The 27,331-nt window shown below is 41.7% G+C and overlaps 2 protein-coding genes across 2 annotated transcripts; both read left to right on the plus strand.

The window, feature by feature from the left end:
- Positions 1-689: 689 nt before the first annotated feature.
- On the plus strand, positions 690-3,136 carry wnt16 (wingless-type MMTV integration site family, member 16). Its single transcript, XM_079551980.1, has 4 exons — positions 690-826; positions 1,634-1,860; positions 2,193-2,482; positions 2,586-3,136. Exons 1-4 carry the CDS (start codon positions 735-737, stop codon positions 3,039-3,041), a joined length of 1,065 nt encoding a protein of 354 aa, XP_079408106.1. The 5' UTR covers positions 690-734; the 3' UTR covers positions 3,042-3,136.
- A 2,134-nt stretch (positions 3,137-5,270) lies between these two features.
- Positions 5,271-27,327, plus strand: stab2 (stabilin 2). The gene is made up of 69 exons (XM_079581880.1): positions 5,271-5,401; positions 5,855-5,979; positions 6,050-6,165; positions 7,125-7,210; positions 7,278-7,344; positions 10,419-10,514; positions 10,876-11,004; positions 11,955-12,151; positions 12,222-12,349; positions 12,439-12,572; positions 12,660-12,739; positions 12,818-12,967; positions 13,042-13,185; positions 13,257-13,319; positions 13,483-13,599; positions 13,684-13,737; positions 13,809-13,889; positions 13,988-14,140; positions 14,225-14,284; positions 14,750-14,848; positions 14,930-15,016; positions 15,458-15,569; positions 15,641-15,821; positions 15,897-15,990; positions 16,072-16,233; positions 16,331-16,426; positions 16,492-16,584; positions 16,675-16,722; positions 16,818-16,951; positions 17,028-17,130; positions 18,385-18,462; positions 18,522-18,611; positions 18,685-18,792; positions 18,858-18,989; positions 19,098-19,226; positions 19,298-19,357; positions 19,473-19,571; positions 20,076-20,271; positions 20,342-20,437; positions 20,507-20,564; positions 20,675-20,748; positions 20,830-20,955; positions 21,070-21,143; positions 21,216-21,287; positions 21,409-21,528; positions 21,599-21,643; positions 21,706-21,795; positions 21,859-22,014; positions 22,094-22,222; positions 22,302-22,361; positions 22,438-22,614; positions 22,687-22,776; positions 22,845-22,988; positions 23,305-23,364; positions 23,440-23,563; positions 24,381-24,530; positions 24,613-24,717; positions 24,833-24,940; positions 25,055-25,248; positions 25,327-25,468; positions 25,535-25,668; positions 25,738-25,903; positions 25,974-26,080; positions 26,172-26,291; positions 26,358-26,504; positions 26,578-26,688; positions 26,788-26,919; positions 27,010-27,108; positions 27,180-27,327. Exons 1-69 carry the CDS (start codon positions 5,321-5,323, stop codon positions 27,237-27,239), a joined length of 7,632 nt encoding a protein of 2,543 aa, XP_079438006.1. The 5' UTR covers positions 5,271-5,320; the 3' UTR covers positions 27,240-27,327.
- Positions 27,328-27,331: the final 4 nt, after the last annotated feature.

A 27,331-nucleotide genomic window follows, 5' to 3' on the forward strand; every position in this document is an offset into this window, starting at 1 on the left:
TGTGCAGTGGAGTTTCTAACAAAAAGGCTGCTGAAGCCAATGAAATACTTATATTATTGCATTTTATATTCACAGTCACAGATAGCTGAAACTGATCAGTATGTGCCTATTTTGATTGTTATATTTTTGCAAAGCTGGACATTTCTGTTGCATCTTATAGCGTTGGACCAAACAATCTTTGTGCCAAAGACTAGAATGTAAACATTTTTGGTTTGGACATTTTTCCAGATCTTTGTAAAGTTAAATTTACCTCACATACAATATGAGCAAAGCAAATATGTTGCAATTGTAAAATTGTAACCTTAACAATGCTGTTAAAAATGCTGAAAAAAGGTCTTATTTTCCTGTTGAATTAAAAGGAATTATATATTTGTAATTTGTTCATGTTTGTTTCAGTTTTCTCTCTCAAAAAGAACGTTTATTTCCATCACTATTTGAGGTGTATATACAAAAAATAGATACAGGATATATCTATATCTGGTTGGCCTATCTGATATATCTAAGGGGCGTTTTTCATATCAATATTGACGCTTGCATCCAATTAGCGCCCTGTCTCTGACGTCGGCTGTAAATGTAACCAATCCCCTGCCGTTTGGGAGAGCCGCGCATCAGTGGAAAAAGTCCAAGCGGTTCTTCAAGTTGGGACGTCATTTGGACATGATCAAAGGGAGACCGGGCTCCGAGGGGCAGCTGGCAGCTCATGGGCAGACGGGACGAGTCAGGTGAATGAGGACATGGAGAGACGCAGCGGTGGAGTTCGTCGCATGTGCACTCTGACCTTGCTGCTGGTGTCCGTGTGTCCGCTGTGCACCAGAGCCAACTGGATGTAAGTTCATCTCTGTAGAAGTAGCGAAGCCTCTAAAGGTAGAAACTTATCTAGGCCTAATATCGCAACTGAACTTGGTTATTGGATTGGCCACCTAAGCTTGGGGTGTTTGTCATCGTGCGCATATCGGGACTTGAATAACACGAAATTATTGTAGACCTGCTTTTTGTGTAGGCTATTTATGTGCAGAAATATATCGAGTCTGTTCAATAGGTTTGAAAAACTGAAGATAAGGAATAATAGCCTATGCCTATTTTATGACATGAGATTTGAAGTAGGGCCAGATATATTTCAGATTGAGAGTAGGGCCCAACAACAATAGGTGGCCTAATTCTCCGTTTGTTGTTGTTGAATAAAATACAATTATTTTTAAAATAGTATTTTTATAGGGACTGGGTGGGTCCACAAACTTGCTGTGTTAATCCTGTCGCCCTCTAAACTGACTAGTCGTGCCTATGCGATTGAAAAAAGGCCATTTTAAAACAATAATATTAGGCCTAATAATAATAATAATTATTATTATTATTATTATTATTATTATTATAATAATAATAATAATAATTATTATTATTATTATTATTATTATTATTATTATTATTATTATTATTATCATCATGCCAATGCAACATTGTTGGATGTATAATATTATGGAAATATTCACCATGAACTGGTAATTGGAAAATTCTACCAGAATATTTTTTATTAGTATTTGAACTGGACATTTCTACTTTCCACAATATTCTCCAATCGAACAATGAACCTGAGCTCTATTTGCATTGCCAAATAACTGCTATGTGTCTCCTAAAGGTGGCTTGGTGTGACCACAGCAGGAGTCCCGGAGAAGATTGGCTGTGCTAATTTACCGTTCAGTCCCAAACAGCGAGACCTGTGTCGGAAGAAGTCATTCCTGCTGCCCAGCATCCAGGACGGGGCTCGCCTGGCCCTCTCCGAGTGCCAAAGCCAGTTCAAACACGAGAGGTGGAACTGCTCCATTAATGACCATCCGTCTCTGTTTGGGCATGGAATAACCAGCGGTGAGACCAGTTCAAAGTAGGCCTGAACAGATAATTCAGTAATTAGTTTAAATGTGAGTGCATTTAAAAAGAGGCAAATCATCAGGCAACACTTTTATTAAGACTTGCTGTGAAATGTTTTGATTAGATGCACGTGAACGACTTAACGAAAAACGAAACCATAACTGTTTTGTTGAAAAGCAGGTCATATTTTGATTGGTATTTGTTTGACTCTTTTATTTAACTTTATTGAGCATAAACCTTTTCTGTGTAAGTAAACCTTGATTAGCCCAAATGATTACATATAAAACACATACAATATCTGAAGTAGACTGAATGTCTTTTTGCCAAAGGGACCAAAGAGACTGCGTTCATCTACGCAGTGATGGCAGCAGGGCTGGTGCACACAGTGACCCGTTCCTGCAGTATGGGCAACATGACGGAGTGTGGGTGCGACACGCGGCTGAAGGGCACCGGCTCTGCAGCACAGGGCTGGCACTGGGGCGGTTGCTCTGACCATATTCAGTATGGCACCTGGTTCAGCCGCAAGTTCATGGACAGCTCCTCCAAGAACATGTCCGTGCTGCCCAAAGGATACACTCTGCTGACCATGAACCAACACAACAGCGAGGCTGGGCGACAGGTCAGAAATCGAAGCATATTAGGCTATATGACAACTGTAATCCGCAAAAGAATCATATTTTATTTCCTCCTGGTAATCTGTGTGTATTATGTGTTTCTGTCAGGCCATTGATAGAACAATGTCCACTGACTGCCGCTGTCATGGTGTCTCTGGATCCTGCGCTGTGAAGACGTGCTGGCGAACAATGGCGCCATTTGAACGAGTTGGAATGTATTTAAAAGAGCGTTATGAAAGGAGTGTACATGTGTTGGATCGATTCAAAAAGAAATGGAAGAGGAAGGAGCGCGATGTTACAGTCGACAAACACAAACTCATTTACATGAACAAGTCTCCCAATTACTGTCTAGAGGACCGGCACTTGGGTGTTGCTGGCACTAGGGGGCGCCGCTGTAACCGCAGCTCCCATGGGCCTGATGGATGCAACCTGCTATGCTGTGGCAGAGGATACAACACCCATGTGGTGCGCCATGTCGAACGCTGTGAGTGCAAGTTTGTGTGGTGCTGCTACGTCCGCTGCAGGCGCTGTGAGAGCATGAATGACATGCACACCTGCAAATGAGTGAGTCATTGCACTGCAGATACAGACTGTCTGTAAATATTCACCCACATGGAGTGTTTCTAAATATCCTTATGAATTTATAGACTCTGAGTAAGATTTTTAGACCCAAACACGAAACAGCATATGATTTGTCACTCTGCCCCCTACTGGCTATATGTTTTGCATCTAAATACTTTCTCTTTCTGCTCATGTATGTACACAATTTACAATCCATGATGCACATGTTTGGCTGCTACTTGTGAAGATGTCTCTCTCTTACATTTTATACCACACAATAAAAGACTTAATTTACCTAAAGGGCTCCTTTGATATATGTAATTTAGTCAGATAATCGTACATGCATAATTGTGTTTGAATATTTAAATTTACATAACATCTCAACAATGATCAAAAATAACATGACTATGAATTGTAATATATATTATAATACTGACAGCACTTATGATCACACCGGCTTTAATTCCTTATTATCCTGAATATTTAATTGCAGCAGATTTGTACAGACAAACTGACAAAATGACAGTTTGATAGGCAGACAGTCAATGAAAGAAACAGTGTAGTGTGTATCAACCCTACGTATGCCCGCAGGAAAAACATTATGGACAAATTCCTATTTACAATGTTAGTCTTTCTTTCTTCTGTGGAGGATTCTCAGCCAACGTGTGCGAGGTGCGAGGCTTATACTCAGTAAGTCCTGCAGGGAGGGTCCCGCCCCGTGTTGGACTTCATGAAATAACTCTCAGGCTGCAGATATAGGCCTTAATGCTGCTGGTTTAAGACAATACATTTAAGTAAGTTCGTTCCGCTCTGCCCGCTTCGATTTTATAAGTTCTGAATCTGTAAAGTGGTTTTCCTGTAATAATGCGTCACAGGTTGGAGTTTATTGTTCGAGCAGATGATACTTGGGTGTTGCGGCCGAACAAGCCATTGCTACCAAGTGAAGTGAGAGGCAAACAGTTTTTTTGTAATTAAATTTCAGTTTATTTAAGCCTATAAAACATAAGTAAAATGCATAAAAAATATAGTGGCACCATGTAGGCCAAAACAGAGATTTAAAAGGGGCGCAGTAAAGGCCGTCCTCTTCGCGGCGGCTCCCCCTCTCCTCCCGGGGGCGTACACACATGGTACACACCTCTTCTCCGTCCGCGGACTCCTCGGCTGCGTTTCCTCGTGGTCTTGTTCTCACTGCATGCTGCGTCCCCGCGGTTGTCAACTCCTCCACGCCACGCGCCTTGCCCCGGTCCTTCCTCCTCCCCGCCCCCTCCATCCTGCCAGCCGAGACAGTCGTGACCCCCCGGTCGCCCGGCCTCGTTCCCTCCTGCGTCTGTGTACCTGCCGCCACAGCCCAGGTGCGGTTGATTTGGTCCCGTGAATGAAGGCGGTCATGTGACCCATTACCACGGCAACAAGGTGGGAACGCATGTAAAGCCAAAACATACGAAAAGACCAAATCAAAATATCAAACTTACGGAAAAAGAGCCCCTCCTGTGCCTCGTCACATATGCATCTTTGACCAAGTTTGTCAAATGATAATTGCTGATTATAGAAAGATCACCAAACCAATATATGCACAATCAAAGAAAGTATTGATTTAAAAACACTGATGTAATATGTCATGACACACACTAAAATAATATAATATGTCTTTGCTGGACAGAACGGAGCTGCTATAATGCTAAACTATTTTCTAATTACATCATTTGTCCCATATACTGTACATTGTGTGGCATTGTATTGTCATAATGTCCTCATTAGGATAGAAAGGCATGTTGTGTGTTAAAGAGTGTGATGACTGGACAGAAAGTATGAAGAAGTGAAAAGGACAGCAGAATTGTATTTACTCTCCAGGATTTCCTGCTGTTCTCTCAGCACACACGCTTTTGTTTTCCTGGACCTTTAGGGGACACTGATATAAGATATGGAAACCATATCAGACTCCCATAAAGAAGATTAATAATTCACCTATAATGCCATTTGTAATAGATTCATTATTGGGTACATTTTCCTAAACTAATCAAAGTTAATTCTGTCCCTTATGATACAATGCAAATAGATATCATTCTCAATCAAATATTTGAAGTAAATTATTAATTCTTTTGCTGACAAAATGTTGAACTTCTTTTTCCCAGGGTGGTCAAATATTCTAAAAAACGTCTGATTCATCAGATTTCTTTGAGTGTTGATATTCCCAGGAAGCGGGAGGAAGACTGGCAGCAGGAGGAGGTGGAGGCTGTGGAGTTAAAAGAGACATTCGTTCATTGGGCTCAGAGCAGGACACTATGGAGTCTGTTCTGAGGAGTTCACTGCTGCTGCTCAGCCTGCTCTTTTTGCTTCATGGATCTTCAGATGCAAATCTACAGGTAATATATAAAAAAATGATTTCAAATACAGCTAATGCAAATGTGTGCAATGTCTTACTGCAGCGAGGGAGATCTTTTGTTCCCATACTGATCATACAGCACAATTACTTTGGTCACGATGTAACAAATATGCCATGTACAAACAAAGAATTACCGGGCAAACACAAAATGTAAATACATCTCAGTATACATTTCTGGACAGTTTCAAATTGGTTTACAGAAGTTTCCACATAATGCAGATGCATGTGTGTGTTTCCTGGGTGGATCAAATGGAACTATAATGCGCTTCCTGTTTATGGTGAGAGTCTGTCACGGATGTTTCTTGTGGAAAAGGTTGCACTTGTTTGTTGTATATTATTTCAACTTAATTTTGGCTGTATTATAGTCGCTCTTTGGCTTGGTTTATGTATGATGTAAGATTGGACTTTTCATACATACATTATTGTTTTCCAGAACTTTTGCTCCAACTCGACAGTCCTACGCACTCGCACAGCCTGTCACTCCTGCAGCATCAGCCTGATGATTCCTTGTCCTCCGGGATACAAACAAACACCTGGCACCATCGCAAAGGACTGCAAGTATGAGAGCTTACTTATGAACTCACTGCAGTGTGAAACCGTGAATAACCCGAACAAATCCTACATCCAGGTATAACATCAGAACAAGCACCCTGAAAGTATCCATCAGTGGCTGTTCTTTTGAGTGTTACCAAGAGGCGGTGACAAAGAGCTGCTGTCCGGGGTTCTGGGGTCCAGACTGCATGGGTGAGGATGCACTTTAGTCAAATCACATTCTTATGTGGACATTTCCTCTGTTGGACACTACACTTGCTTGAACATTACATTGTTTTGTTTATTGTTAAGTTTCACAGTCTTAATGTTGCAACACCTGTTGTGATGTTGGGCTATACAAAACAATTGATTGATTGAAATACATGGCAGCAGTATGTTATACTGTATAAAGGATGTATGGACGGCGTACTTGTGGGTGTTGTGTTACTGAAAGGGGATAAGAAAGTCATCCATCCTTTTTATGCAGACCCCCATTTAGTGGGGGTCTACTGTCCTACAGGAAGCAGGCTTCCTTCCTGGCTGTAGACCTCTCACTCAGCAGAACACAAAAGTGCTGACATCTCTTGTCGCAAAGGTACAGACCCCTTGGGTCACTCATTGTAAATGGTAAATGGTCTCAACTTATATAGAGCGTTTCCACTTTCATTAGGCTCAAAGCGCTTTACAGGAAAGGAACCAGTCACCCATTCACTCGCTCATTCATACACCAAAGTACGCATACATGAGGCAAGGGCGGTGAAGTGTCTTGCCCAAGGACACAATGACACGGTTCCCCTGCAGGAGGTGGGGTTCAAACCCCCGACCTTCTGATCATCTGTTTGCACCCCAAAAGTATCCAACCAATACATTATTTTACATCCACATTTTCTTCTGTATATTTAGCAAATCAATAGACTCATTAAAGGCAGCGTATGGTACAGTAAGTTCTCGTGGTTTTGTCCTTTCATATAAACAATAAATAAATGGTCCTGTCTGTAATAAGCGACTTTTTTGCTGAACTAGCATGATCTGTTGACATGAGGGCCACAAAGGACAGGTTCAAGAGAAGGAATGACAGGGGAAAGCCGGAAATGAGTGCATTTGTTTCCTTGAAGCAAACAAAACAGTCACTTTTGCTGACCACTTCCTTCCTTCCTCCCTGTGTGATTCAGAGTGTCCAGAAGAGGCCAGTCGACCATGTAGCAACAACGGCGTCTGCTCTGATGGACTCGGCGGAAACGGCACCTGCACCTGCCAGGTACCAACGAGCAACATTTGTAACATTAATGTTGATGGACAGAAAACATGCTGAACTTCACTTCCAGGCGGGCTACGCAGGAACAGCATGTGAAGAGTGCGCACCCGGTCGATACGGCAGGACTTGCAGCTCAGGTGCAGTGAACTGTTTCCAGCATTCTTTTTATTTAAAGGCAGTGGCTGTAGGAATTCAGTCACTGAGCTTTAACTACAGGAGGCCTGGACTGGCACTCATTAGGACTTGATTGGATAAGGAGGTGTTTATTCATTTGTTTATTTCCAAACTGGTTTCAGTACATGAGAAAAAAAAATCTTACATACCTTTAGCTTTTTTGCAAGCAGCTACAGCATAAAAATAAAATGAATAATGGACAGAAATCTTTCACAGAACATAAAACTCGGGACCAACCAAACATACCAAAAGAAAATATACTCAACAAGACTTCAAACACTCAGCACTATAGAGGACAAAGTCTGTCCCTGCCAGAGAAGCCGTACTAAGTAACTTGTTTACGTTTATAAATCCTTTTGGTAGTCCCTGTGGGGGTAGTACCAGTGTTGATGGGATGATTGGGGGGTCTTTCATCTCCCACGGTGTCTCTGGCCAAAAAAAACACAATTGCAACTTCGCTGGATACGGGTCAGAGTCACCAATACACACTAATAGAATCACGAAGAAGAAGCTAACAGGCTAACGGGAAAAGCTAACTGTGGGCTAGCACCACTTATACAGTATTTACAGCCAAGTTTGAGTGACAAAAATTATCTCCATTGTGTAATTGGATGTACAATATCCCACTCTTACTCTAAAAACGCAACTTGCTACGACACCTGCAGTGGTGCTTATGGCCTCTAGGGGCATGAGTTACTTAGCACTGCTTTAATGTGCTTCTTTGATATTGCACTTATTATTTTAGCCAACAGTATAACCTTTTATGTGTTTGGGGCCAAGATACATGTAGTTGGATCTTTAAAAATAAGTGTTTCAACAAAATAATGACAATGAAAAATATTGGTTTCAACATTCAATACTTCTCTACTACGCCAGAGGTGTCGAACCCGTTTCGTGGGCCGAAATTCATCCCCAACAGCGGCCGTGGGCCTTATAAATAAGAACGGCTTACATACACTTATTGTGCTTTATCAGCTTTATCAAAGTGCTGCATATAGTCATTATTCATTCATTCTACACTCGATGGCAGTTACTATTGTAGCCACAGCCGCCCAGGGGCAGACTGACCATTTACCACATGGCTATAATATGCTGTTTATATCCTGATCTTTTATTACTAGCTGAGACCCGGCCTTCGGCCGGGCCTCGCTAGTCTCCACATTTGATATTCTGAGATTGTGAGTGATTACAAGGAAATGTCCAACCCGTCACACAGTTCAGCTGTAGACCAGTGGTTCCCAACCCATTCCAAAAACTATGGCCACTACAAATGAGTAAAAGAATGAAGGCAAAAAACAATTTCAAACAAACTGCAATTGGAGTGTTTGATGCACCCGTGCTCCTTTCTTATAAACTACGACAATATTTTCGCTAAACTCGGGGAACAGGATTCAAGAGACAGTGGAATAATGATAGACAAATATTAGGGGTTCAGCTTTAACGGTTTGGGTCACGGTGCAGGACCCGTGGTTTGGTCCATCACGGTAGTGTACAATAAAAAAAATAATGAGTAGGTTTTGAACTGAAATAGCCTAATGATCGTTATTAGACAGTATTTATAACCTTACAATCAAATTGGCAATGCGTTCAAAGCTGCTTTAGAATAAAATGTACCTCTGGGCTCACAATACGTGAAAGCAAAATAGAAAACAAATGGTACAGCAGCAAAGGAAAAAAAAAAGAAAAAAAAATACGCAGTGCAGGCCATGCGCTCGAGTTGTAGTTTCATTTTCGCTTTTACTCACACGGAGGATAAATCAGTCGGAGCAGCGCGTTTGATTAGAGGCTCGTGTTTGAGCAGGTTTTGGGCACGCACGCACACGCACACACATACACACACGCCCACACACGCACACATCGCCCTGTTTGGATGCGCGCGCACACATACATACACACACGCACGCACACACACACGCACACACACGCACACATCGCCCTGTTTGGATGCGCGCACACACATACATACACACACGCACGAACACACACATCGCCCTGTTTGGATGCGCGCACACGCACGGCAGTCAGATCTCGTGCACTCGCGTTTTTGTGACAGCGGGTTGTCATCGGACAGCAGCACCACCAACCACGCACACACTCAGTACTGTCGCCAGGCTTCCTGGTGTTCCCAAACGGTCTCCCATCCCACCAGGCCCTTCCCTGCTTAGCATCCGAGGAACGGTCTCCCATCCCAGTTCTAACCAGGCACTTCCCTGCTTAGCTTCAAAGTCGGTATGGGAAATAAACATGGCGGCGCCCAGGCGGCGGCCATTGAGATTGCGTTTTCTATAATAGATGTCTGTGCCCTCTGCTGGAGATGTGCGGAATTCTTTCTTTTTCTTTAAATTTAAGTTGCCCCCTAGTGGCTGGAGTGGGCATTCTGGCCATTTAAATTTACATTTAAAGGGGGGGCATTATGCAAAATCGACTTTTTCAAGCTTTACATCATGTTATTATGTCATTCCCTCATTAAAAACATGCCTGAAGTGTTGCCTTGGTACATTCACGTACTTTTGAGTAATCTGTAAAAACTCTGATGGCAGCCATTTTAGGGATAGGTTTGCCTGAGTCCTCCTAGGAATGCCCCCACCTCCTGGAGACGCCTCCGAGCTTTCGTCACCAGCCGAGTAACCAATCACTGCTCCTCAGCAGAACCCACTCCCCACTGATGCCATAGACAGTGTGTGGAGGGGGCGTGTCGGAAAGGGTCAGCGGTTCTTAAAGAGACAGAGGCCTATTTCAAGACATTCACTACAGCCATTTTGAGAGAGCAAATTTATACAAGGCAGTTATTTTAATTTACTGCATTTACAGACCAACAGAAGGTTTCTTCATCATTGTAGTGTGCTATAAACTGGTGCTATGTGATTGAAAAAAGCATAATACCCCCTCTTTAAATTAAAAATCCATAACTCCGCCCAGGAATGGGCTAGAGACGTACTTTTTTTTTTTTTTTGACATACTCAGAAATTCAGGCATCTGGCCACCTTGTGTTAGATGCAGGTTATTATTATTGACCTGAACGGACTTGTTCTTTCAGTGTGCGCTTGTATCCATGGGCTCTGTGATGCTGGTATGACCGGGACTGGAACCTGCCTGTGTTTCTCTGGATACAAGGGACCACGTTGTGACCAAGGTAATTTCAGAAGACCACTATGGGGACTTTCATAGACTTAAATCTCCCCATTGGTTAAAGATGCTGTGTCAGATGTGATCAAATATTGAGAGAGAGAGATGAATTTACACTCTTTGTACATATTAAGGATTGTGCCTATGCCCTCGTCACAGACATACTTGGAGTTGTGTTATGGTTAATTCATCCAATCTTTGTCAATAGTCTTGAAGCGCTGATTTGTTGAATATGGGCTAAAGGAAACTGTTTAAATCTATCTGGAGAAAATACAGTGCAGTGTAGTGATTCGCTAAGCTCCTCCCTATTATCATCTCACTGCAGTTTCAGAGATTTGTCACTCATTTCGTCCCTGCTGTATTTTCAGAGCTACCGGAGTGTTCAGCGCTGAACTGTGGCCTGAACTCTCGCTGCATGGAGGAGGCTGGGACGGGACAGCTGGTGTGTCAGTGTCTACTTGGATACCGGCGGGACAGCGCTACCTCTGAGTGTGTCCGTGAGTTTACCCTGGGCTATCATTGCTTTCAGTGGATAGAGATTGGTAGCGGAGAAAGTTAGATAACAGACTAATAAAGATTACATTAAATTTGCCATTCTTTTTTCTTTTTCTTTTTTTGTGTGTCCTTGGCTTTTAAGATCTTAGGATTCACTTACAAAAGAGAAAGAACAGCTTTTAAGGACTTTTTAAAGGTGAAGTAATCGCCACTGTTCCTGACCTAGACTTCTCTTGGTCTTTTCCACCATCAACAAGATTACTTTTCAAATATATATATATAAACTGAAGGGGAAAAAAGTGGCCAGTATTCGGGAGAAATATCTCCTCCTGTAACTCCCTGAGTAACTTTTGGATGAAGTATAAAAATAATCTGAAAATCCATCTATATGAAATGACTATTAAACCAGTACTAAGTTGTCCCTCTGGGGGTAATATAAGTGTTACTGGTCTTTCATCTCCCCCGGTGTCTCTGGCCAGATAACCACACTTGCAGCTTCCCTGTCTCTGGGTCGGAGGTGCAATACACACTTATGGAATCACGAAGAAGAAGCTAACAGGCTAACGGGCAAAGCTAGCTGCGGGAAAGCGCCACTTAAACAGTATTTACAGCCAAAATATCTCCATTGTGTCATTGAGTTGTGGCACAATGTACAATATCCCTCTCTCTGTCTTTTCTGTCAGCGTAGTATTTACTCTCAGGGACAATTAATGATGACACCTGCAGTGGCGCGAGTTACTTAGTTCTGCTTTAAGGCAAAAGTTTAACAACAGTGGCCTCGCAGCTTTAGTTATCCTCAGATTAAAAATAAAATATATGAAGCTATAAAAACTTTGTGATAAAGCTAGTGAGTGTGATATATTCAAAATCTTATTTTTGTATAAATCCTTTACCCGTAGCCACCTGTGTGTATGACTGACTTACGCAGTATTTTGCTGTCTTGTGTTCTCAGCTATTAACCCTTGTGCCCAGAAGCCTTGTCATGCCCACGCCACCTGTATGCACACCGGCCCAAACCTTCATCTGTGTTCATGTATGCGAGGCTACACTGGAGATGGCCGTGTCTGTTTGGCATATGACCCATGTCAGAGAAACCATGGAGGCTGCATCACTAACTCTACTCACTGTGTCTATGACGGACCGGGTGAGGTGAGAGGACTGACTTGCTATTAAAGCTGTGCTAAGTACACCAAGTATGAATTAACTCTTTTTGCTGCAGTCTCACTGTGAGTGTCTTCCTGGATTTGAAAATCTGATCAGTGGCGTCTGCAGCCTTAAAGACAAATGCCAACCAGATTCATGTGACAAAAATGCCATGTGCACAACAGTTGCACCGGGAAGGATTGAGTTAGTCACTTCATTACACTCAGAATGATTATTGATTATAAGCTTAACTGTTGTAATAGTGTAAAAACAAGTGTTCTTTGCTCATTCAGATGCACTTGCCTCTCGGGGTACATTGGTAGTGGTAAAGTTTGTTACGGCAACATTGTCCAGCGTCTGAAAGGGTTAAACACAGAAAGTGGTGGAAAGTGGATTGGTCAACTGAGCAATGCTCTCACTCTTTTCGGTAGGGACATTAAACTTATATTCACTCACATAATTTGTCATTACTTTTACATTGCAATTCATCATATTCATTCCTTCTCTCAATCAGACTCACTGTCATGGCCTTTGGAGAATCTGGGTCCTTTCACTATTTTTGTTCCAGTAAATAAAGCTTTCAAAGGATCTTCGGTGAGGATCAGAGAAGCGTTAGCGTATAGTTTTGCTGGAAAAGTCAAAAGACTGATGTCCATGGTGCTTTTCCTGCAGGTGAAGTCCCTCACTATGGACATCACCAAAGCTAAATACTTATGTAAGATGCACCTGGTTGCTGGTATGATGCCACTCGACACTCTGAAGAGACATGAGGTCTTTTACACTTTGACAGGAAAATCAGCTGAGACAGACACCTCTGCTTTGGTAAAATATAATTCAAAATAAGCTGTGCACAAACACTACATTTCAGTCTAATGTTTTTATTTACTTTTTAACAGGTTTCACAGACAAAAATTCGTATTCATGGCAGCAGGAAGAAAGCATTAATCGTGCAGTCAGATATTGTGGCCTCCAATGGCATGATTCACCTTATCAGCAAAGTTATGGACAGTGTCTCACCCACTGTTGAGAGTGACACACAGGTGAAAACAACTAAGAGCAGTGTATGCGTTACATTTTTAAGCAACATGTAAAACATGTTCCTCTTTTACAGGAAAACCTGATGAAGATTATTTCAGACTACAGCAAGTTTGCCAAATTCCAAGACTTATTAGAAGTATGGAGAATACTTTCACATACAGTATAAGTGGTAAACCACATAAAGACTACAAACTCCATATATTATTAACTTTGTTACTTTATCTATACGATTGTATCTTTATCTATTGTAGCTTAAACATTTAATAATGAAATGTGCTGATTTAATATTGTCTCCACAGAATGTTGACCTGTGGTCTATCATGGACACGCCTGGCCCTCTCACTGTCTTTGCTCCCGTCAGTGCAGCATTTGACAACATGAGGGAAGGCCAGATTGAGTACTTGGCCGGGAGAGAGGTAAAGACTGAAAGTAATTAAGTAAAAGTAAATAAATCCCCAAATAATCAATAGCATGTATATTGTTATGTTTGTGGTTATTAGGGTCGTACAAAACTGGTTGAGTTTCTCAGAAACCACATTGTTCAGTCCACCTCTGTAAGTACTTTAAGTTTCTCTGATCTTTTATTGTGCAACTTTCAACTCAGAATTGAACTTTGTTTTTGAAGCTGGAAATTTACAATGCAGTGTCTGGTCCAAGGCTCACAACAATGGCCAATCAACTTGTGACAATTAACGTTACTGAAACTGTAAGTGTATTGAACTTGTTAGATTAGCAACCAGAAGTGTGTCTATAAAGTATAAAGTACTGATACAAGTGTATTATTTTGTTATTCCTTTTTCCCAGGGTCAGATGTTGATTAATGGAGCTGCTGTTTTGGAAGCAGCAGTGGACGCTAAGAATGGGAGGCTGTACGTTATAGACGGGGTTTTATCTCCAGCCTCTATTGAACCTATCTTGCCCCACAGGTGTGATGTCACGGAAACCAAAGTTATCAAGGTTGGAGGCTCAGCTTATTGAGTTTTTCACTTACTTAACAAACATGAACAGAGCAACAAACATGGTACATTTTGCATTTTTCAGAAAAACTGCACCAGTTGCTCTAAAGTGAAAATGACCACATGTCCATCTGGAGTTTTTGCTGTAAGCTATTTATGTTTACTTTGCCAGCAAGCTGAATTGTCATGGTATTTGTGTTTACAAACACACGAGAATCCATCTTGAACCGCTCCCGCCTTCTCCGTTTGGGACCAAACCTAGACTGGTTTAGGTCAAATAGATACTAATTGAATATGCAGCGATGACAAAAAACCCAAGGTGCTGCATCACATAATATAAACACACATCATTTTTTCAAGCTAAATACTGAATGGATTTGCAGTATACTTCATCCAATCAGCAGGAAAAGCTGCTCCAAAAGTGTTTCCTTTTCCCAAACGATTCAAGCCGGCACGCTCCTAGATAGTCAGTTGTCAGTGCTAATGTTATTGGAACTGTATTATCAATCTGGCTCTTGCCAAGTTATATTCATGTTTTATTCACAAACACCATCATCTCAAACACGGGGATTTTACGTGAATGTGATTTTTGGGCTTTGTTGTTTCAAAGGGAGCCACATTTGGATGTGTTTACTCTTTGAGTATAAGCCAGTCCCCAGTCAGTTTTCCAGCCACTGGCTGTATGCCTATGTGCAACCTCACCACCACGGTAAGTAAACACTACACTAAACTATGTTTTTTTTGTTATTCATTTTGTCATTATATTGACTGAATGGTAGTGTTTGCACAGACTGCGGCATGTTGCCCTGGGTTTTATGGTTCTGAGTGTAGCCCCTGTCCTGGAGGATTTGAGACACCCTGCTCTGGACATGGACAGGTCTGTTTACTATATACTGTAAACACAAACACAATGATTAATAGGATCATGTAGCTGAAATACAATATATAATCGTTACGAAAGTTTAGGCACCCTGGATCAAAATGAAGCAAGAGGAAGTTATGAAAGTTATGGCATTATCTCCAAAAGGCATGAGGCTGTAGAGACGTTCCCATAACATCGTGAAATTCTGTGCGCCTTCTTCAGTGAGTGACAGACAGCCCAGAAATCTCTCAGTTCTGGAAGACTTTTGTTTGGAAAAAAGGGCTAAAATTCCTTGACCTAGAATTTTTAGTCTGTAAATGTAAATGATGGAATTAAAACCTTGATCTTGCCTCATTATTTACATTATTAGAAATGTTGATCCGGTGTGCCTAAACTTTTGCAACCCACTGTGCGTGCTTTTAACATATTTGCTTGTGTCTTTATTTATGTTGTAAGTGTTTGGATGGTCTACCTGGAAATGGCACATGTCTTTGTGAACCAAACTTCAGAGGTTCTCGTTGCCAGTATTGCTCCTCCTCTGACAAGTATGGACCAAACTGTGATAAAAGTAAGTCCTGTTAAAAGTTCCATCAGAGTGATGCTTTGGAGATGCTTCTTTTCACTTGTGTGTGTCTGTAGCCTGTCCCTGCATTCATGGACAGTGTGACAACCGGCCAGAGTCTGAAGGCCGCTGTAAACCCAGCTCGTGTCAGAAGGGCTTCACAGGAGTGTTCTGTGAGCGCCAGATTGCTTCCTGTGGCCTCAACGCTCTGTTCTGCCATGCTCATGCAGCCTGTGACTTTAGTCAGGGAAATATTCGGTGAGGGGCCAACATCTTCTGTGCTTACCATTCAAAGGACCCCTATTGTATTTTTCAAATACGTTTGTCTGCTAGGTGTGTATGTAAGCCAGGATATGATGGCGATGGCATCACCTGTGTAGAATCAGACCCATGTGCCGCACCTTTACGAGGAGGCTGCGGCGTGAATGTAAGAGTCTGTAATGGGTATCCTTAATAAGCATTGTACAGCGTGTGTTAAGCTTGACACTTACTTGTCATGTTTTTGGAGGCTAAATGCATAAAAACAGGTGTGGGGACTCACACTTGCCAGTGTCTTATTGGATGGAAGAAAGATGGAGAAGATGATTGTCAGCCAATCAACAACTGTGAGGCACCTGATCGGGGAGGCTGCCATCCGAACGCCACCTGCATCTATGTTGGTCCTGGACAGGTACAACCCACAACACTGTGAATAAAGCTGCCACTTCTGTTAGTGGTCTACATTGTGTACACTGAAGTCTCATGGCTGCTCTGATCTCCTTCATCAGAGTGACTGTGCTTGTAAATCTGGATACAAAGGAAATGGACAGGACTGTGAGGCTGTTAATCCCTGTGTGACGGCCACTGGGGGCTGTCACTACCTTGTGAGTACTATATACTGTCGGTATTAGGTTTAAGATAAATCTATCATAAACCTTATGCTGTTTAGGCCAGCTGTCACCTTGTATTATCTGAATGGCGGTGTGTGTGTGACGAACGGTTCATTGGAGATGGATACATCTGTTATGGGTCACTGGATCATGTAAGCTATAAATACAGATTCAGTCCAGGCAGATAATGTTGTAGTTTGATTTGAGTATTGAATCTGATTGGAAATATCTGACTTTTGCAGGAACTTTCAATCCTCCCAGGGGCTTCTGAATTCTACACATGGATCACTGTAATTTTTGTAGAATTTAATGAAAAAGCCGACAAACAATGTGTCCTCATGAATGACCTGGTTGATTAATATTTTTTTCTGTCTTTGCAATGCAGGAGTCTGGAGTGTTTCTGTCTGGGAGTGAGAATAATATCACATTACTCGTCCCATCTTCAGATGCAGTTGAAAAATTGTCAGCAGAGGACACAAACTTTTGGATGGGAAAAGGAAACCTTCCAAGTCTTATTCGGTAACTGCACTCATATAGGCAGATTATGACTATGTCTATTAATTTTTTGCCTAATCTGTTGTGTTTGATCCAATAGAAATCACATAATACCAGGAAACTTTCCATCATATACCCTTAAGAACATTTCATCTGTCACTTCACAACTAAAGACCATACTCAGTGTCTCTACATCCAGTGAGGTATGAGATTATCGGGTTTCTTCCTGAATTAAGAAAATGTATTTACACAAGTATCAGACACAGTAGACAGCATTCATAATGCTCTAGAATTTGATGTTTTTATTTCAGATGGCAGGCCAGTGGCTATGATAACACCTGTTTGAACCTCATTATTTGTGAGGCGCTGGGTCCACACGTGCCACCTTTAAAGGTACATAATGCAACTTTTTATGTGGAAAAAAAACCTTGATATTTGTGAATATTTGACCCTGTAGTGACCCAGTGGCTGTATGAGTGGTCCGCATGGCGCCTTTACTTTCCATCACAGTGGCCTCTACAACGCCCCAGGATCAATTGTTTTGTTAGTTTTCTGGTGAGAGGGTCCGTGTGCAAACAGTTGATCCTGGATCCTGGAGACCACTGTGAGGGAAAGTAAATGTGCCACGCTGACCACTCATACAGCCGCTGGCTCAACACAAGGTCAAATATTCACATATATCAACAGTTTTTTATTTTTCACATAAAAAGTTGCATAATGCACCTTTAAAGTGCATATGACAAATTTTAATCCTTTTGTAATTAAAGCTGCCCCGATCTATTCCACTTTGCCTGCCCGGAATAGCTGCATTCCCACATTCCATCGCTAGATGTGCTACCTTAGAAACAGCGAGCTAGCTTTGTCCCGCAGAAGCAGAGACGAGCCCCGTCCTTCCTACGCCTCACCCCCAACACACCCCTCACCTGCCCCACCACCATGTCAACACAAACACGTGCAGGGATCGCAAATGCTTGAAGCAGCAGACGCAGCAACAGTTTGCGGCTAACGCGGTCAGAGCTTAGCATTATGACCGACATTAACAAAAGATCATGAACTGATAAACATCTGACCGTTCTGATGTCATTAACATGCTGTTAACATTAACATGCACTGTCCCAAACAAAAACAAAAATTAAAAGATATAAAGCAAATCAAACCATGGAATGTAGGCATGTCCTCCACCTGAATAATATCTTGTATGTTTCTTACAATGCGGTGAGCACAGGCTATTGATACCAGTATAAACGCTTTAATAAAAATATATAATTACAGCATGCGCTTCTTTTGCTCTATGCGGACTGAAAAAGAAACGGCAAAACAAAACTTTTTTTTTTTTCACAATAAAAAGTGGCTTAACACTGTAATATGTTTTTGTGAGCTCTCAATTGTAGGGGGGTTTCCATCGTAGACAAATGTTCTCAAGCCATCAGACATTTATAAAGTTACTTCTTTTGCAGGTGACAACTGTGGGTGGAGCAGCGATCACCGTGTCTAATCTAGCTGCCACCAACGGCTTGATCCACATTATCGATAAGGTACTGGTTTTACATTTAAAGATATTAACTATGATGCTGATGGTTTTGTTTCTGTGTAGGTTTTGTTTCCTGACAGAAAATTGAGCGAAGGCCTGCTGGCATCACTTGCTCTAAGGCCGGACCTGTCCCTGTTCAGATCATACCTTATTGTATGTACGAGTGGTTTAGCCTATTTTTGATTCATTTGGAGATCGCCAAGTTTTAATTATTTGTGTTTTGTAGGAGTATAACCTCACGCAAGAAATTGAACAAGGAAATGAGTTCACAATATTTGCTCCAACAGATACAGCTATCAGCATTTACCTCAAGACAATGGCCACAGCTGCACTGGTATATCACACAATTCAATATGTGTTTAGAGCTGCAGAGCTGTAAACTGTGATGTCTTTATGCAGGATATAAATACAACTCAATACCACGTCTTGCCATCGCGCTGTCTTTTAAAGACAGATCTGCAAATGGGTGGCTATAAACCCACAATGCTAGGCCACTCCTATCAGCTCGGCATCTACCCACGGGACGGAAAAGTAAGGCATTGATCAAATAAAGTTATGACCGCAGACCTTACTATTACCCAGAACCCACAAACAAAAGTGCATAAATAATGGACTGTTTCAAATGGTTTCCTTCCTCAGCTGTTCATTAACGACTCACCAGTAAATTCTACAAACATCCTGAGTGGAAAAGGAGTTATCCACACGTTGACTTCTGTTCTGCAAATCAACAAAAACCGTTGTGACAAGACGGAGTATCTTTCAATAATGGTTTCTGTGGCACCAATGTAGAACATTTTTCTGCTAAATGTCTTCTAATAACCATACGTTTTTATGCACAGGGAGATTGTTATGACTGTTTTACTCCACGTAAACTCTGTCCAAATGACTTCTTTCCAGATGTAAGATTTGTACAAATACAAGTCCATATTGTGCTGTATACTTGCAATTCTAAAAGTGGTTTAATTGACTTATTCTCACTCAGGTTGACCATATTTGTTCAATATTTTCTTTTAGAGCTCTCAAAAAAAGAAGAAATGTTTATTTACCCGAGTGTTTGAGGGCATGAACCTGCGGATGTTTGGTTGTAAAGCAACCTGCCTCAAGGCTAAAGTGGTAGGTTTTTTGTACTCTGTTTGCTCTTAAAGGGATAGGCCACCGTTTTTCCATACTGAGATACTGTATGTCCTTACCTGAGCTTAGACGTTTTCCCTATTTAAATACGGTTACCTGAGTAGTTACACGATCCAAGTCTAGTCACAAAAAATTAAACATGTCGATTTTCTAAACGGATAAAATGGGATACTTTAGTGTAAGGCGTAATAACACGTGAGGAGCACTTCGATGTCCGCGCAGTAAAGTGAAGATATTACTGCACGGACGTCAAAGTGCTCCTATGGTGTTAATGTGGAAGAGCTTGGGAGAGTCTGGGTCCATAGAGGAGACGAGGAGCTAACAACATCTTTGATATTTTTGCGTGACTGAGCGCACGCACAAAGACCAGACAGGTACACATCAACTCGTCTAAGCTCAGGTAAGAACATATCTCAGTATTGAAAAACGCTGGCCTGTTCCTTTAATCAAACCTCAAAGATGCTTAAGTTGTGAATTTCCTTCCAGGAGCCCCAATGCTGTTCCGGTTTCTTTGGGGAGCACTGTGAAGCCTGTCCCGGCCCAAGTGGTCAGCCTTGTTTTGGTAATGGACAGTGCTCTGATGGGACACATGGGACTGGAGTGTGCGTCTGTACCAAAGGCTTCAATGGCACGGCCTGTGAGAGCTGTGACAGCGGCAAATATGGCATCCACTGTGACCAGGGTACAGTTCCTGAGGTTCTATAATGTCAGTAGTGGACGCGTGTAGTTCTTATGTTATGGCATATTTGCAGAGTGCCTTTGTAAAAATGGCCTATGTAATGGGGGCATAAAAGGAGACGGGACGTGCGAGTGTGACGTTGGCTGGAGAGGGATCTTTTGTGATGAAAGTATGAAAACTCATTGGCATCAAAACCATTTACCCAAAGGAAAACCTCAGTCACTTTTTTTCTTTACAGAAGTTGAATTCAAAAGTGAGGAGTTGTGCGGCCTTGCCAAGTGTCACAGTAGTGCGAAGTAGGTTTTTCTGTGTCCACAAAACACTGCCCTGACATCTGTCCATCATCTTTTATAATGATGTCTTGTATTCATTTCCATATGATGATAGAATATTCCCTTTCTTTCAGCTGTGTGATCAGGTCAGCTGGACCTCAGTGCATCTGTGCAGCAGGATTTGAGGGGAATGGGACTTCTTGTAAAGGTAACACCAGACACAGAATATCATAAACAATTAACTTTTTATATTTAAATCCACCAATGAACTCATATTGTCCATGTGCAGCTAAAGATCCCTGTGCTTTTGATAACGGAGGCTGCAGTCTACATGCAGTTTGCAAAAGGACCCGCCCAGGACAGAGGCAGTGTGTCTGTAAAACTGGCTACTCCGGAGACGGTCTCGTGTGTGTTGGTGTGAACATGAAGTTGTTTAATTAACATTAGAACTGGAGTAATGATGTAATGGTGAGAGTTACCAGTTCTGCTTAACATCTACTGTTTGTATATTATTGTGCTAATATTCTAGAGATTAATCCTTGTCTGGAAGCAAATGGAGGATGCAATGTTAATGCCGAGTGTATTCATGTTGGACCAAACAAAGTAAGCACTGGCTGTTTTCTGCAACAAAGTGACCATAGGCTTGACATTGATGTGATTGTGGACTTTTCACAGACGTCCTGTGCCTGTCGTGAAGGTTATGAAGGTGATGGACAAAACTGCAAGGTTGCAGACCTGTGTCAAATGGTGTGTTGTGTCTTATTATATGTTCTTTTTAAATAAGGCTTATATGAATTAACAATTTAATACTATATTGCAAATTACTAAACTGTCACTCACTACATTGCGGTTTTTGTTTGTCCTAAAGAAAAATGGAGGCTGTCACAGGTATGCTCATTGTAATACAACTGGTCCAAATATTCGCACGTGCGAATGTCATAGATACTATGTAGGAGATGGTCTGATCTGCCGAGGAACTGTAGGAAAAGTAGGTAGATCATTGTAGTTGCTTTTTATACCAAGTGTTACTCTGAAATAATACCTCTGCACGTCTGCAGGAGATCCTGGCTCGGAAACACCGAGACTTTTACCTCAGCTTAATGGTTAGTAAACACTTAGTTTGTAAACTGTAACAGAAACTCTCTTAACTTGAGTTTTCTTTCAGATAACAGAGATCTCCTTGAAAGGCCGTGGGCCCTTCACTGTTTTCACACCAACCACTGAAGCTTTTAGCAAAGTGAAAAATGACAAGAAGGTATTGAAATGACCAAACATCAGTGGCCCCTGAAGCGCCTTCAAAATAAACTTTGTTTTACAGATTAAAGCAGTGATGACAAGCAAAAACAAAGAACTGTTCGGGACGTTTCTGCGTAGCCACATTGTCATGTGTCGTACACTCCTGCCCGGAGACTTTAGCCAACCACAAAACCTCACTACATTGTCCGGCTACGTCCTGAAGACACACTCATCACAGGTAGTCATTATACATTTCATATGCGATTTGATGAGAGGCATTGGTGGCCTAGTTTCTGACTTTTTTATTATCTTTTCAGGGACATATCTATGTGAATGAGGCCAACGTGACGTATAGTGATGGCACTAGTGTTAATGGTATCTTCCATGAGGTTGACACTGTTCTGTTTTCCCCAAGTGATGAACAACTGAAAGAACTGGATGAGAATGTAAAAAGTTTACTCTTTACATTTTTTTTTTTACATTTTTTAAATATTGCACAAACTTATTCCTGTATTCTTCTGACAGCTAAATCTCACAGATGTGGCTACACGAAATGGTTACCAAACGTTTGTCAAACTGCTGGAGGTAACGCCAGTCCATTAAAAATGCTGCATCTGAACCAGTTTCCAATACCTGTTGTATTGTGCTCGATATGTTTTAGGACGCTGGCTTGACTGAACTCCTGCGTGAAGAGCTTTACCAGCCTCTGACCATCTTCTTGCCGTCTGATGCTGCAATGGCCTCTTTGCCTCAGGAGCAAAAGAACTTCCTGTATCACCCACAGAACCGCGCCCATCTGCAGGAATACCTCAAGTATCACATTGTACACACCCAAAAGGTTTGCATACTTTTCTTTGTTTCTGGTATTGAAATTAAAGCTGACATTTTTAGTGTTTTTATTTTTGTATAGATTTATGCTGAAGGCTTGGTTCATCTGGATCTTGCTCGTACAGTCCAGGGCTCGGCGCTCTCTTTTAGCTGTGGTGGTTCAAATGCTATTGTGAGTGCACAAAGCTAAACTCCATAGTTTAAAATGCCAGTGATTTCTAAGCACCTGTGTCTTACCAGGGAGAGGTCTTTGTAAATGGAAAGTGTCGGATTATTCAAAGACATCTGATGTTTAATGGGGGCGTGGCTTATGGGATTGACTGTCTACTGAATCCGCCAAGCCTTGGGGGTCGCTGTGACAGACAGGACACATTTGACCAAACAGTGAGTTTTTATTTATTTATTTGGAGGGTGATGGAGGCCATATAACTAGTGCCATAAAGCTTTATTCTGTTTGAACACTGAACACTCTTTATTGTTGCGACTGGTCAGTGTCATAAACATGATGCAGTCATGTTCCTCCAACACAATCAATCATGTGGAAATACAACATACAACCAACTAAACTCAAATAAACACTACCATTTAATGTTATTTAATGGATCCCAGGTGACTTTGCGGCTCATGTCCTGAAAACGGTTTTGGAACTTGTGACTGGAAGTGACAGCTCTGTAATCTCATATTTGTTTATCTGCGGCAGACAGACTGTGGCATGTGCTCCTCTAAAGCTACTCGCTGCCCGGAAGGCTCAAAGCTCAAGGTCTGTGTTCTCATTTGCATTTTTCATTTTATTTACAATTATTTATTTTTTTAATAGTATGTTTGTTCCTTTTAGGAGACTCAAAAATGTGACCTTCCAGTATATTTTGTCACAAAAAATACTGGCTGTCGCTCTGACTGCACCATCACTTTCTGGAGGCCAAATTGCTGTAGTGGCTACTTTGGACGGGACTGCCTCGGTACCAGAAATGTAGTACACTCAGGACTCAGATCTGCGGCTGGTTTTTCCAAGTCATTTCTGGGACTCGAGACTTGACTTGAACATCAAACTGACTTTAGACTCTCTCCCAGTTCCTTTGAGGTGCTGTCAGAGACTGTAAAGGTTCCTAAAAAGGGCATTAGGGCGGGATCCATTAGCTCTAGTGCTAGCGGCCTGTCAATCAAAGTCAGGCCCTCATTAATATACAAGAATTCGAAAATGTTCCTTACGAGAACCCGGCTGGTTTTATTAGTTGTATCTAACCCAGCGTTCATCTTTCAATTAAATAAATGATTATAGCAAACAATAACAATCATAATATAATAAAACTAGGCTTTTCCATAAAAACAGCTAAAATCTATGAAAAATATAGAATGTAATTTGAGTCAACAAATTTCAGAAAATCCAAAGGTGGGTCTTAAGGGGTCGTAGATGGTAGCGTGGGTTTCCTCATGTTCAGATGTTTGGGGGTTCGGATCCTGAAGGTGCACACTGTTGTTGTGTCCTTGGGCAAGACACTTCACCCACCTTGCCTCCAGTGTCTGCTTACAATGTAATATGAATGAGAGTGAATGAGTGACTGGTTCTTTACTCTGAAGTGCTTTGAGTGGAAATGCACTATATAAGTTGAGACCATTTACCATACGGACAGGGGACGCCCGGGGCCCTTTTATTTTAATGACTTGAACTTGCACATTGATTACTTGGTTACTTGGACACGACTCGTCCAAGTACGACTTAGGAATTGAGGGTGACTTGGACTTGTTTTTAAAGCCGTGTGTTGTATGTGTGTCCAGCGTGTCCTGGCAGCACGGACTCCACTTGCAATAATCGAGGTAAATGTGATGATGGACACCTGGGCAACGGCACCTGCACATGTCAGTCAGGTTTTGACGGAGATGCATGTGAGCTGTGCAGCAAAGGGTTCTATGGCCCCACTTGCAAAGGTAACCTCTCATGACAAGTCAATAACTGATCTGATTGAATTATTATTATATATATTATGTCTGGTTTTATTCACACAATTAGCTTGTAATTGTACTGAGCATGGATCCTGTGATGATGGCCTTAAAGGGACAGGCTTATGCTTCTGTGAAGAGGGCTGGACTGGAGAACACTGCGAAACACAGCTTGGTACAACAAATCCCTCCACATTTAGAACAAGATACAGTATAGCGTCATTGTGTAGTGTCTATATTCACATGTCTCAAGTCATCCTTAACTCCAAGCTGTTTGTGCCTCTCTCCAGTTGAGCTTTATAAATGTTCACCACCGTGTTCCCCTAAAGCTGTTTGTCAGCAGAACAATACCTGTGTTTGCCGGCCTTTCCATGAAGGAGATGGATTCACATGTACAAGTGAGCATATAAACAGTGAAAGTCAAATCGTTTGACACTATTCTGACACGTCTTTTAAGGAAGATTCAAAAAACAAACTAATTATAGCATGAACACCATTCTCCAACTCAACAGTTGTGGACATGTGTCAGATCTGGAATGGGGGTTGTTCCCAAACAGCCAAGTGCACACAGAAAGGGGACGAGGTGAGCTGTGCCTGTACAAAAGGCTATTCAGGTGATGGTTACTTCTGCCAGCCTATTGATCCTTGTGCTGCAACAGACAATGGTAAATGCCATGAGCATGCCACCTGCACCATGACGTCACCGGTGAGACATGTGTTAAAAATATGATTATAGCTTTATATTAATACAACTGAACGTGCCAATGTCTTTGTCAATCTTCAGGGAAAAAGGAGATGCAATTGTAAAAACAACTATATTGGAGATGGACTAACATGTGAGGTAAAACAGTTACCCATCAGTCGATGTTTGCAAAACAATGGACTGTGTCACCCGGAGGCAAAATGCACTGATCTTCACTTTGAAGGTGATTAAAACTTTCTGTAATCTATGTTTTTCACAATGAGTTTACATAATATACTTGTTGTTTTAGATGCAATGTTTGGAGTCTTTCATATCCGCTCAGCCAAAGGTCAGTACAAACTGAACTACACAGAAGCTCAAATGGCCTGCAGTGCAGAAGGAGCCACTCTGGCGACGTACAATCAGCTGTCATATGCTCAGCAGGTGGGACCATGTTGTCTGTCATACATATATGATCAACTCAAATAAAATAAACTTGTCTCTGTTGCTAAGGGTGGCATGAACATGTGTGCTGCTGGCTGGCTAGACCAAGCCAGAGTGGCCTACCCGACCACTTACGCCAACCCCAACTGTGGCTTTGGACATGTGGGTATTGTGGACTACGGAGTTCGTAAGGATCTTGGTGAAACCTGGGACACATTTTGTTACAGAATTAAGGGTATGAAACAAGCCCAAGCTAACTGATATGATTTCTCTTAGTGTAATAGATCTTGATGTGTTTCTTTCAGAGGTGCAATGTGAGTGTAAAGTCGGCTTTATTGGAGATGGTCTGAGCTGCACAGGCACCATGCTCCACATTCTCAGGTCTACACCACAGTTCTCCAACTTTCTCTCAGTGAGTCGGTCTCTTGATATTTTGCCCAAAACAAAATGTCTCATTGTGTCAACACCAAGTAACTGATTTGAGTGTCCTATAATATTTACAGCAAATTCTCAATTACTCAGAGTTTTCGTCATCAGGCAAACGCTTTGTAATGCGCCTCAGTAACTTTACAATGCAGTCCACCCTTTTTGTACCAGACAACAGTGGGCTGGCTGATAACCAGGTAAGTCCACGTTTTCTATGGATCGTTCTAAACTTTGTAAGTTTAAATCAATTCATCTTCATACAGACTCTCACTGAACAAGATATTGACTTCCACCTTTTGGAGGGGAGTGTTGTGTCTTTGGATCAGCTGCCAAATGGCTCTCGGATCAGAAACAGAGGCGGGAGCCTAACTGTTCTGGGGGTCAGAGATCTGCAGAACCCGTCATCTTTGGTCAGTAAAGAGCAAAATGTATCTGGTTTATTATGGCAAACATCAATATGATTTACTGGTGCTCCCCCCTTAGTCATCACGGTACATCAATGATCGTTTTGTCATCACTTCGGACATTTTGGCTTCAAATGGGATCATTCATGTTCTTCAAGGGCCTCTGAAAGCACCACCTCGACAGCCAGAGGTAGTAATTCATACCCACGGATTAATACCATAAATAACATAAAAATAAGCATTGACAGATTAAACAGAGTATGACACATACCCCTTTTTGAATTTGCAGTTGCATGTGGCCCACAAAGCAGGCTTGGGAGTTGGCGTGGTGCTGCTGGTCATTCTGGTGGCAGGAGGCGCCTTAGTTGGAGCTCATTTTTACAAACGAAACACCAAACCGTTCAGATTTCAATACTTTAAGGTGTTTTTAATGCTCATGTTATACAATATATGCATTGGTTAAAACACAATGTGCTAACGTTATCTTTTAATAATGCACCATGAGGATAAGGAGGATGATGCAGATATTCACTGTCAGAGCATCGATAATCCAGTTTATCAATCTGCTCCTGAAGAACAGTCAACCTCATCCAACACTTCCAATCACAAGGCAAGACCTGCAGTTTATATTTTAATATTAATTATAATCTTTCCATTTATAGCATGTTTTATTATTTACAGGTTGCTGATGAAAATGTGGAAACCAATGCTGTATCATACGACCTGCTTCAAGACAACTGAGACAGCTGCTGTTACTTGAAAAACTCAGGAAAAGCTTTTTACCTCATTTCACCTCAGCTGATTCAGAATTTCAACTGAGCTGACTAGTCTTA

Source organism: Gobius niger, assembly GCF_951799975.1.
Source record: "Gobius niger genome assembly, chromosome: 2".
NCBI classification, from domain to species: Eukaryota; Metazoa; Chordata; class Actinopteri; order Gobiiformes; family Gobiidae; genus Gobius; species Gobius niger.